At 36.2% G+C, this 12,188-nt stretch overlaps 1 protein-coding gene across 1 annotated transcript; it reads left to right on the top strand.

Moving 5' to 3' along the window:
* The first annotated feature begins 2,915 nt into the window (after window positions 1-2,915).
* On the top strand, window positions 2,916-7,618 carry LOC108933668 (leucine-rich repeat transmembrane protein FLRT3-like). The gene is made up of 2 exons (XM_018750864.1): window positions 2,916-3,028; window positions 5,547-7,618. The coding sequence occupies exon 2, from the start codon at window positions 5,591-5,593 to the stop codon at window positions 7,535-7,537; it is 1,947 nt and encodes a 648-aa protein (XP_018606380.1). The 5' UTR covers window positions 2,916-3,028; window positions 5,547-5,590; the 3' UTR covers window positions 7,538-7,618.
* Window positions 7,619-12,188: the final 4,570 nt, after the last annotated feature.

The raw sequence follows: 12,188 nt of genomic DNA, 5'->3' as shown, positions 1-12,188 counted from the left end.
TCTATACTATCAATATAATATGCCTTATTTAACTTAATAGATGTACACATTACTACATCAAAATAGTTAATACTCTAAAAAAAAAAAAAAAAAGATTCCAGATACTAAGCCATTTATACATCTATCCTTCAAACATGCAAAATAATCTCCTGTAAGCAAAACAAGTCTATAGTAGCAGAGCATATTAAAATACTTCGTATCACTAAGGTGGAAATTACAGAAAAAGCAAAGAATAAATGAGTCACAGGGCTGCTGTTTAGGGATTTCTTGAATTAAAACTAAACCCTGATCTTGTGGCAAAGCTATTATTCTTTAGGGAGCTACATTTAATTCATTTTTGCAAGCAATATGATGACTTCTTTTTATCTTCATGTTTTCTAATTAAGTTGCATACCCTGGCCAATGTTAATTATATATTCTTTTCCATATGCTATTTTAATTAATGACCAGTTTTCTGCTAAATTGCCCTACCTTCCTGTGTGCTTGGAGTGATCAAAACAGCACTTTGTTGGTGGCATAAATTATTTTTGTTCAGACTGTAATTCACCAAAGCAGTGCCAGTCATGAAACATGCCTTTGAAATGTGGGAGGAAACCAGAGCACCCCCAATAAACCCGCTCGAACACAATAAGAATACACAAACTCCACACAGAATGAGCAGGGATGGAGCCCATTTCCTTTTGCATAGTCAAAGTGCTGTGAGACAGCAGCTTTTAAGTCTGAACTTCACGGGGCTCCCTGCAGCCCTATGCCAAATATGTATTTTAAGAACAGCTACAACAAAACATTAGGAGATTTAAGAAATATTTCAACCAAGACTACCTTAATTTTGCCTTCTTGCTCCAGTAATCAAATAATGTTTAGCAGATAAGGTTCACTAAAGTTATTATAATCATTGATTTATTTAGTACAATCTCCACAGATTAGACATGCCTCACATCAGAAGGAAAGTACTTCAATAGATTTTTTTGTTTATAGGAGTTTGTTCATTGTGAGTTTATATGTACGGTGAAACGATGGCCTAAAGCATAAGTTCCTCTGATCAATAATGCCACAGCCGTAACTTGCACAATTTGGTATAGGTTAAGAAAATGGAAATTATATTTCCCAGTTATTATTTTTACTTTGGTAACAGGTAAGAAGTACATAAGCTGTTCTGTGTTAATCACCTCTCACTTGCAGGACTAACCTGCTTTGTTTGCTCTTTTGCTTGAGAGATGAACAGTACAGCTTTAAACCAATGAACTCAGGGCTGAGTGCAGAACCATCTGATGTTTGGCCAAGATGCTCTCTTTGCAAACATGCAGCAGCAAGCACTCTGCTAGTCCAAGCTATTTCCATTTTTAATAAATATAACGATGTTCACAGTCTGGGCTTTTCCAGCCTGGGAGATCAGACCTCTGCTGTCAAACAAGTATCTGCTCAATCAGAGAGACACATACATGCATCTATATTTCTTTGCACAATATCTTCACTTCACTGAAGATGACTTATATAGCTAGCTATTTATACTGGATCATTGACTGACCTTATGTAGACAGATAAATAGATACGTGGGGCTGAAAGAAGAACAAACCAAAGAAGAGAATGAACCACCCAATGATCAGTGAAAGTGAACACATTGAAGTGTCTTCTTTCTCTTTTCTTCTTCACTTCCACTTTTTCTTCAAGTCCAGAAAGAAAGATAGATAGATTGATTTTGCTTTATCTATTTGTCTTTCTGCGGGGGGTGTGGTGGTGCAGTGGGTTGGACCAGGTCGTGCTCTCCGGTGGGTTTGGGGTTTGAATCCCGCTTGGGGTGCCTTGTGACAGACTGGCGTTCTGTCCTGGGTGTGTCCCCTCCCTTTCCAGCCTTATGCCCTGTGTCGGTTAGGCTCCAGTTCCCCACGACCCCGTATGGGACAAGCGGTTCAGAAAGTGTGTGTGTGTGTGTGTGTGTGTGTGTGTGCATTTATCTTTCTCATACATGAATGCATATTGATTGATTTGTTCGTTCGTTTAGCTCTTATTACTTTCTATTATTGTTCAGATGAAAATGTTCCTGGTGTTCAAATCACAGATAATGCTTTTTAATGCATTCTCTGGAACAAGCAACACATCGGACCCTTCATAATTTACTAAACTGCTACAGTTGCACATGAATACAAATTCACAGCTAACTTCACCTTTTGTTCTTTCAGGGATTGGTGATGAGGGAGAGCATCCTTCGGTTCTGCGTAAGGAAAAGGCTCCCAGCTTTAAACCTATGATCTCTACTGTTTTCACATTTTTAATGGTGCAGAAGAAGGTATAGAGTGATGGAAAGAGAAGATCACCTTTGAGCCACAGAGCTGGACAAAAATCTTCTGTAAAAAAAAAAAAAAAAAAACTAGGTTTCAGAAGAAAACAATTTGGCTGAGAAGGGAAGGAAGAGGACACTGGGAGTGGCAGGGGCATGCAAAGGCTGGATATTGCTGCGGGAAGGGTTAGATCAGTCTGATGTTAGATATACAGCTAGATGCCTAACTGCACACAGCTGCTGTCATAGATGTCAGCTTGGCATTTGGGGGCCCCAAAAACATGAATGGTCTCCCTGAGGTGAGGCAGGAGGTGCTGTCCTTGTCCCCTTCACAGAGCGGTGCCTTGGGAAGGTACAAAGGGTCCAATTTGTGTCACGTCTGTTGGCCCTGGCAATAAAAGGGATTCTATAAGCACAGGGGCTTTGATATTCCCAAATCACATTCTTCTACACAGAAGCCAGAGGCTTAAGGTTCGCCTTCAAGCAGAGGTGCTTTTTATGTGCTTATCTGCCATGGAGGAGTCTTTGTAGGAGAATGAATGCCAAAAACTGGGGGACAAGTCAGAAGGCCATCAGTACAAACAAGGATCAGCTCAGCAAACACTGTCGGTGAAGGATATAACCAAAGAGACTACAGACTACAATAGCAAAGTATTGTTAAGAAGAAAGATTAATGCTTATAAGTTAAGCTTTTTAAATCTCCGTTGGATATCCAAGCTGGAAAAGGATTTGCTACTTGTTTTCAATCAGGTAAGCAGAATAATGCTGAAAGTGTTTTTTTTTTTTTTTTCTCTTGACGATATGAGACAGAAAATTTTTTCAGCAAAGTAGCCAGTTGAGCAAATGGCCAAAACATATTGCTACCAGCTATGTGGGTAAAAGCATCCACAAAATATGGTGTAAAAATTGTATTTATTTATCGTATCGTGACAGCTGAATCATGACACACGTTCAGACAAAATCTCAGTCAGTCCTGAATAATTAAGCAATAAAAAATTAAGGTGGAACAAAGACCCCCACACACTGTGGCTAATAAGGAACAAGGCTGCCAAGCCAGACAATAATATCAAGGACATTTTTTCACTCAGAGTTTGCCAAATTATTCATATTCTTAATATTTAATAAATTTCATATCAGCTTCTTTGAATTCATTAACACTTTATGTTTGGTATTGGATCTGTAGTTAGTTAAATAGAACCTTAGCTTTACAATTCCAGCCCAAGTGAAGTATTTGAACAGAAGTATTGTTAAAAGCTCAAGAAGTTGACTAGTATTTTAATAAAGACAATACTGTTTTGAGACATACCTTTACATTTTACTATGCTAAAGACAATTTTTCAAAATCATTTCATATCAGTACCACTCCAGAGCTGCATTTCAAGACTGAACACTTCTTTGGAAGGAGGAAGAAAAGAAAAAGAAAAAAAACCTACTCATAAAGCATATTGCTTTTAATCTTTAAAGCTGCCCAGAGACTTAAATGAAAGAAATGCTTAAATGACAACTACTGCACAGCGTAAACGAACATCTAACGCGTTTCATGTTTTTACTTTGAGCAGCATTATCTGTATTTTTTTGTATTTGTGTATTGTGTACAGTGTTGCTTTTTTCATACGTTTTATGAACAGCACAGGCTCAAAACAGCATACAGATAGACAGTACACTGAGAAAAAGCTGATATGCCCACGTACATAGAGCAATGGCTGAAAAGGCCGAAAAGATTACAGTTTATCACAGGTATGCTCATGCAGTATTTTCTAATAACTTTCAGGATGTCCAGATATTCCAGAATTTATTAGTATTGTCCTGTAAATCAAAAGTCAGTTTTGATTCTGAGTGGGAGAAATTTAATAAATTCCATCTTCCACATGTTTACAGAGGAAACTTCTGGAACTTCTACATTTCTGAATGGATAATCTAGTCAGTGTTGCTTTTACAGTTAGTATGTGATATCTAAAAGAAAGAATAAAATTAAATTTCTTATATAAAAAAATTACAAAATGAGATGTAAGCAGTCTTTTACACATTCTGAAAAGATTTTATTTTTTAGATATCTCTTGAAACATTGGAATGTAACCATGAAAAACACAACATGCACAATAGATTCACAACATTCATATCACAAGGAAATCCAGTTTTAAAAAACTGTAAGCGGTAAAGTATAATTACAAAACAACTGCAAAAACTAGGAATTAAAAAAAAAAAAATTGCTGGCATGCATAACTAAAATGAAAATGAAAATTTTTAGAAAGATGTTAAACATTTTGTTTACTTTATATCTAATACATTTAAAAAGGCAGAAAAAAAATACATAACAGTAAAATGCTCTCCCTTTTTAACTGAAATACCATCAGTTTATTATTTCTTTTAATTAAATCAAATTACCTTGAACTGTGATTCATAACTAAACATAAACTTTATTCAGTTCTGGTTCCACTTCAAACTTTCATTGCAGTTTTAGTTATATATCACAATAGGTCTACATATAACTGTGGATGTATACGTATATATATATATATATGGACATTTGCATACAATTCTTTGTATTAATTTTTTGCTTAGGACTGTTCCATTTCTTTAAGATTTGTCAGTCTTTTAATAAGACAGTCTGTTGCTCATTTACAGTACATTACATCCCACACTTCAGATATCAGGACGTGTTCAAGGTTACAATTAAACATTATATATCACATGCCTCCCCTTACCCTGTAGATCATGTTAATCCTATATCATGCATTCAGCCTTTTTGTTATGTTAATGTTTTAAATTTTGTCTGATTTTGGTTAAAAGCAAGACATTTCAGTTCCCTTAGGTATCTGTTCCCTTTCCAGAGTTGGATTTCTTTGTCTTTTTTGCATTTGTTTCTTTGTTTGTTTATTTTTCTCTTTGGAGTCTGATCACTATGACTTTAAATGGATAAACGATTGCATTGCTGACAATGGATGGATGGATGGATGGATGGATGGATGGATGGATGGATGGATTTAGCTATCTGAAATGAACATGCCTGAAATCTAGTTATTTATAAAGTCCAAAGATATAAATTGTTTTTAAATTCAGAGATCTCTTTTTTTGGACAATCATCTTTGCTTGTTTAGTAGGTTTTATAAAATTTTATGTACATATGAAATTTGTCCAAGAAAATTTAATATTTTAGTTGTTGCTTTTGTGGGGCTGCTTTATTTTAATTATTTAATTACCTTTTTCATTACCTACCATCCATTGTCATGCATCTGTTAAGTAATATCTTCCTTTTCTATGTGTCTAGGGTGTTTTGAAGAGTACCAACTTCCACGAAAATTACTCTTCAGGATGACCTGCAAGTACAACAGCTGTTACTTCTTCCTTATCAAGATAGGGCTACTTCTAAGCCAGAGCAGCATATCATTCAGCTCTACTCTCTGCCCTTCATCTTGCCGCTGTGATGGGAATTTTGTCTATTGCAATGACCGAGACCTCACCTCCATCCCAACAGGAATCCCAAAAGATGCTACGATTCTCTACCTGCAAAACAATCGAATTAAGAATGCTGGCATTCCCATAGAACTACGAAGCCTCAGCCGAGTTGAGAAGATCTACCTTTACTGCAATAACCTGGATGAGTTCCCTACAAACCTGCCTAGGAATGTCAAGGAGCTGCACTTGCAGGAGAACAACATTCGAGCTATCACTTATGCTTCACTTGCACAGATCCCATATATTGAGGAACTGCATCTGGATGATAACTCAGTGTCTGCTGTCAGCATTGAAGAGGGAGCCTTTCGGGACAGTAACAAACTCCGGTTGCTGTTCCTATCCCGTAACCATTTGAGCACCATTCCACTAGGGCTTCCCATGAGCATTGAGGAACTGCGGTTTGATGACAACCGCATCTCATCTATTCCTGAGGAAGCCCTGCAGCATCTCATTAACCTGAAGCGGTTAGTTCTTGATGGGAACCTCTTGAACAACAGGAGAATTGGTGAGATGGCCTTTGTGAACCTGATCAACCTCACTGAGCTCTCACTGGTCCGTAATTCCTTTACATCTCCTCCAGCTAATCTGCCAAGTACCAGCCTGGAGAAGCTGCAGCTGCAGGACAACCACATCAATGTTGTACCAGTGGGGGCGTTTGCATTTCTTCGACAGCTCTACCGTCTGGACCTGTCTGGTAACAACCTGAGCAGTTTGCCGCAGGGTATATTTGATGACTTGGACAACCTCACCCAGCTATTGCTCCGCAACAACCCATGGCACTGCAGCTGCAGGATGAAGTGGGTCCGAGACTGGCTTCGCACACTGCCTTCCAAGGTCAACGTCCGTGGCTTGATGTGTCAGAGCCCTGACAAAGTCAAAGGGATGGCTGTCAAGGATCTTTCCACTGATCTCTTTGACTGTGAAGAGGCTGACATCTTTCCAGCGTTTGAGACTAGCACTGTTTTTTACACTTCACCCCCTTCTAGAGGACAGTGGCCTCTTTCTGTCACAAAAAGACCAGTAGTCAAGGGACCTGATCTCAGCAAACACTATCACAGCACTACTCCCTCAGGCAGCAAAATCATTACCCTCAGTGTTAAATCCCGTGGTGCAGAGACTGTACAAATATCCTGGAAAGTGGCACACCCGATGACAGCCCTTCGACTCAGCTGGCTGAAGATGGGACACAGCTCAACATTTGGGGCGATCACTGAGACCATAGTCCAAGGAGAAAGGACAGAATACTTGCTGACTTCTCTTGAACCTGATTCCCCTTATAGGATATGCATGGTTCCCATGGATACCAGTAACGTTTACCTGTCTGATGAAACACCCGTGTGTATAGAAACAGAAACAGGCTCTCAAAAACCGTACAAACCAACCACTACCCTAAACCATGAGCAGGAGAAGGAGCCGTATAAAAACCTAAGTGTCCCTGTAGTAACTATAATTGGTGGAGGAGGCGCACTCTTAGTAATCATCATTCTGGTTTTGATTGTGTGGTTTGCCCATAGGAATGGGTCCCACTTGTCAAGACATTGCACCTACAATAAAGGAAGGAGAAGAAAAGATGATTATGCAGAGGCAGGAACTAAGAAGGACAACACCATCTTGGAAATCAGAGATACGTCTTTTCAGATGATACCAGTAAACCGTGGAATGGTTTCTAAGGAGGAGTTTATGATACACACAATTTTCCCCTCTAATGGCTTGAACCTATACAAGATTCCGGAAAGGGAAAACAGTTGTAACAGAAGTTACAGGGACAGTGGGATACCTGATTTAGACCATGTCAATTCATGATGATGAACACTCCTGTAAAATATTGTGTTGAGAAACGTGACAAAGTTGTTTGTCTTTTGCAAAACACTGGATTTCGAAAGCTGAAGTAGCAATGTTCAGTACATTTGCCATATTTATAATAAACTTTTTTTTATTATGAAGAAAGGTTTAGATTGCAGGTCATTAGACAGCAGTCGGTGTATTGTGTCACCAGCTGCAGGTATATATTTTAGAAATTTGTAGAAATTTGTATTGTCTTCTCAAGGTTAATGTTCAGCAGAAACATGACTTGTAAACTGTGAAAGTGGATTTTTCTTACCGTGTTAAACAATCAAATGTTTTAAACCACATTTGAATCAGTTCACAACAAAACTAGAAAAAAAAAGCACAGGTTGAACATCTTTTGCTTTCCCCATTTTTATTTCTATGGATACCTCATCATAAATGTTTGTATAGATAAAATATAGGCAAATATGCCACACAAACACAAAAAAAAGTCCAAAAATAAATTGAAACAAAGAAAAAATATTACATATGATGAAAAAAAAAAAAAGATTTAATAAGGTATAAGTACAATCAAATGTCATTTTTGCTCTGTTTGTCATTTGGAAATATATTTTGCTTTTTCTTACATTTAAGTGTCTTTCCAGAAGCAAAAATGCCTCACAATCGGAATGTTTAAGGACTAGAACTTGTCCTCGTGCCTCAGTGAATTTTAAGTCCCAGTGGTCATAAATTAAGCACACAGGCAATCCTGAAAAACAGCTATTTCTGTGATGGAATGAACTGGCTCATGTAATTGGCTGAATGAAGCAGTGTAGAATGCAATGTCACATTATTTGGTGCATTATAGGTTATGTATATGTTGCACTTACATTACAGAGAGTGACACTGTATTTGGAGGAGGGAATTATAGATTTTTTTTTTGGCTGCAGTATCAGGTGTTTCTTTCTTTTTCATGTTCTCATTTTCATGGTTGAATCGTGCACTTTTTGTTGCCAGATATTAAAGGTATTTGTCATTACACTTTAAAACCAAAGCGCATTGTATGCGCTTTGGCCAGTCTTGTACGTGCCTTGATCCAATGCTTATTGTATTTAGCTTTTTACAAATCAGTCAATTAACTTTTTCATACACATTTGAATATAATAAAATATTGTTCATATTGCAAAATAAAGTGACCAAAAAAGAAAAAAAAGAGAAAAAAAAAAAAAGTTATGCGCTGTCTTTTATACATAAAATACACCCCTGTAAATTAAATGAGTTCTCTCAAGGCTGTGAACTTTGTATAACACATCATAATATATGTAGACCTATACAGAATCACCATTCAGTACCCAGTTAAATAGATTAGCAATGCAGAGTTGCTGTGATTGTATAAATCAAGAAATGTGTACAGTGTTCTATCCCAGTGCAGCTTGATATTTTTGAAGAATGTTTAATTTATTTCAAGCTTAACAGTGCACAAATCACCTAAATTGCATTAGCAAGTAAATAGGACTGTGGATGAAAAATTATGAATGTGTCTCCAAGTGACTCTACAGGTCAGAACAAGGATATGCGTATAACATACAGGTACATAAATCTGAGATAAAATGGGGAGACCTAAAAATGCCACAGGCAACCCAAGGGCACATTCCACAGAAGTATTTTGCACATTTTGTGAGCTTACAATCACAACACTGGATCAGAATTCCTTTCAAAAGTTAAACAAGTATTGTTCAGGACATAGCTGCAAAATGATTACACTCTGATACTCATTTTGCCTCACTTTGGATTTTCAAAGATAAGTGGTTATTTTTTATGTAAATGGGACTCATTAAATAGAGCACCTAATTTAGAGAAAGCAGGAATGTTATATTTTATTTATTTTTTCCAACCAGAAAGACTGCTGGTAATTTGAGGACTTTGGGGACCATGCTGAATAAAGGTACAATACAAAGAAGTGAATGAGCCATCAGCTGAGTGAACACAGAATATATATATATAAAATATGTATATGTGTGTGTGTGTGTGTGTGTGTGTGTGTGTGTGTGTGTGTGTGTGTATATACATATATATATATATATACTTGAAAAGAGATAGATAGATAGATAGATAGATAGATAGATAGATAGATAGATAGATAGATAGATAGATCTATCTATGACTATCTGTGACTAAAAAGCTGAAAAGCACAAAATGGAAAACAGCTAAGTGTCATTTCAAAAAAGTGTATATATTGCTTAATTGCAAATGCTTGTTAGAGGTACTTTCACATTATACTCAAATAATATAGTATCAGCAATATTTTAATACAGAAATCAGAAATGAACTTGTATTTAACCCTTTTCAAAAAAAAAAAAAAAAAAAAAAAAAAAACCAACAAACAAATAACCTGGCTCTATAGGTTACAAAACTTTGTTAAAGGTAAATCATTCTGGTCCAATGCACACATGGCCACTGGCCTAGATCCGTTTTCCCAATCTGGCAATGTTCTCTGAGGAAATTGGAACGTATCTGGGCCAGAACCAGTGAACCTCCATAAGAAATTACTAGTCAGAATGCTTGTTTAAATGGGGCAATGCAAACTCAGCAGTTGACCTCTAGGTCGATATAATTGTTAATCACTGCAATGATTTCAAGGTGACAGTAATGTGCCATGTAGGGAAAAAAACAACATCAGAAATCATAAATATAACTTCTTCCTTCCATTACATTTTGAGATCTTAGTTCTAAGATGTTCAGATTTTCTAGCTGGATTGTTAAAAATCAGTTTTTACTGTTTCTACCCTTGGATAACCTCTAAAATCATGCTCAAACCTTTCTGATCTGTTAGAACTATATTGAGGTGCAGACTACATACACTACAGATTGACAAAATATATTTTTATTAAACACTTGTCCTTATCCTTAAAGATATATGGTACAGAGATACAAACACTGTTGGCCTTTTCAAATCAGTAATTCTGAATCAACAAGACTATTCTATCACGGAAACAAACAACTGTTTAAAAAAAAAAAAAAAAAACTGAAAAAACGAAAAAAAAAAAACCCTTCAAAGAATCTTCAACCCAGCTGCACCCTACAGAGAGAAAGGATGTAAGCCACTGTAAGCCTTGGCTCTCAGCTGCTTAATACTTGCCCCTGACAGTGGGGACTGAGATGACAAGCTTATTAAAGCCCATGTGAGAACAGTGATATCTCTGGTGACACTGCCCTTCAAAGGGGGTTTAAAAGTGACAGCTGGTTGTTTACTATTTAATTCTACCTTCCTAATCTTCCCTGAGTGCAAAAAGTTAACACAGTGACAGTGGCACAGAACACTTCCTTAAGTGAAAAAAAGACAAAGAAAAATCCTTTTGCACTGCTTATGAAGTAGATGAAAGAAAGACACAAGATAAAGGTAGTACAACATCCCATAAGCAAATCGTTACAAGAATATTCAGTTTTATGAAACACAATATGTTAGATGTTTATGCTGTTATGAACTTGGTTTCATTGTGATTTTGGTGTTCCTTCGTGCTTTTATTTTATTATAGGCCTTTAATATATAGCTAGCATTACTACTTTATTGAAGTATCAAAAAAACTAGTCCATGTTATTTCTCAATATATAGAAATTCCTGTAATATACAAAAATGATACCGTATCTTTATTCAAAAATATCAATTCCAAAGTGATATATTTGAAATGAAAACAAATCTCAGCTTTTCCTTTTCTTTTATCGATAACATGTTTTCCTTATATAATAAACCCAGCTGACTAAAGACTTAAACCTATTGTGACAATTCTGGTTTGACACTTTACAACCACAGAATAAGCACTGTACATGAACTACAGTTTTAGCACTGTAATAAAGAGAAAGCATTCAAACACAAGTCACATTGATTCCGTCTCCACAGGCGAGAAATGGCAGTAATTAACTTTCTGCCAACCATTATGCTCTCTAAATCACTCTAAAACTACTGCTATCTCTCCAGAGAAATTAAACCCACTGGCCAATATGCCATAAAAGCGTGTGTTGCATACTGACAACATGCAATACTGCCTGTTAGCTGAACAATCAAAAGAATATAAAAAAAGCTCAAGAAACATCAAGTTCCAAGCATGCTTGGTGTTTAGAATTTTAAATAGCATTGAATAGTAAATGAGTATGTGGCTTTTTGTGTGTAGGTATGAAATTTTTAGTATGTAAGACACCTTTCAGAATACTCCATGTAAAAAAAAAAAAGAAACCAAGTGGTCAAATACTTCTTTTTGTTTCTTTTCAATATATAAAGCATTATAAGGGCATAAAGTAATTCGATACATCCTGAAAAATACAAAACAAAGCTTTTCTAAAAGTAATGTCATTTTATCAGCCAATAAATTCACTATCTCAAATGAGTAATTCATTATTATCTTTAGTATGGCAGAACCTAAGTTTGATTACTGATATATTAGTGTGAAAAGAAACGTCATTAAAAACAGATGATCCTTAACTCTGTTTGTATATTAAAATAATCTCCCTAAGCATGATTATTTTTCACTGAATGCCATTTTCACTTGCTATTATGATACTGTATTGTACCACTGTCAGTTTTCTCTGAAATTTGCTTTGAATCAGAGTGGCTCTATCTATCGACTACAATGGCATATTAAATATCATGAGTAAAAACACTAAGAGCTATGGAAAATTAATAAAATAAATT

Source organism: Scleropages formosus, chromosome 16, assembly GCF_900964775.1.
Source record: "Scleropages formosus chromosome 16, fSclFor1.1, whole genome shotgun sequence".
Lineage (NCBI taxonomy): Eukaryota > Metazoa > Chordata > Actinopteri > Osteoglossiformes > Osteoglossidae > Scleropages > Scleropages formosus.
Note: the sequence above shows the minus strand (reverse complement) of the source record. Positions and strands in the feature narration are given on the sequence as shown.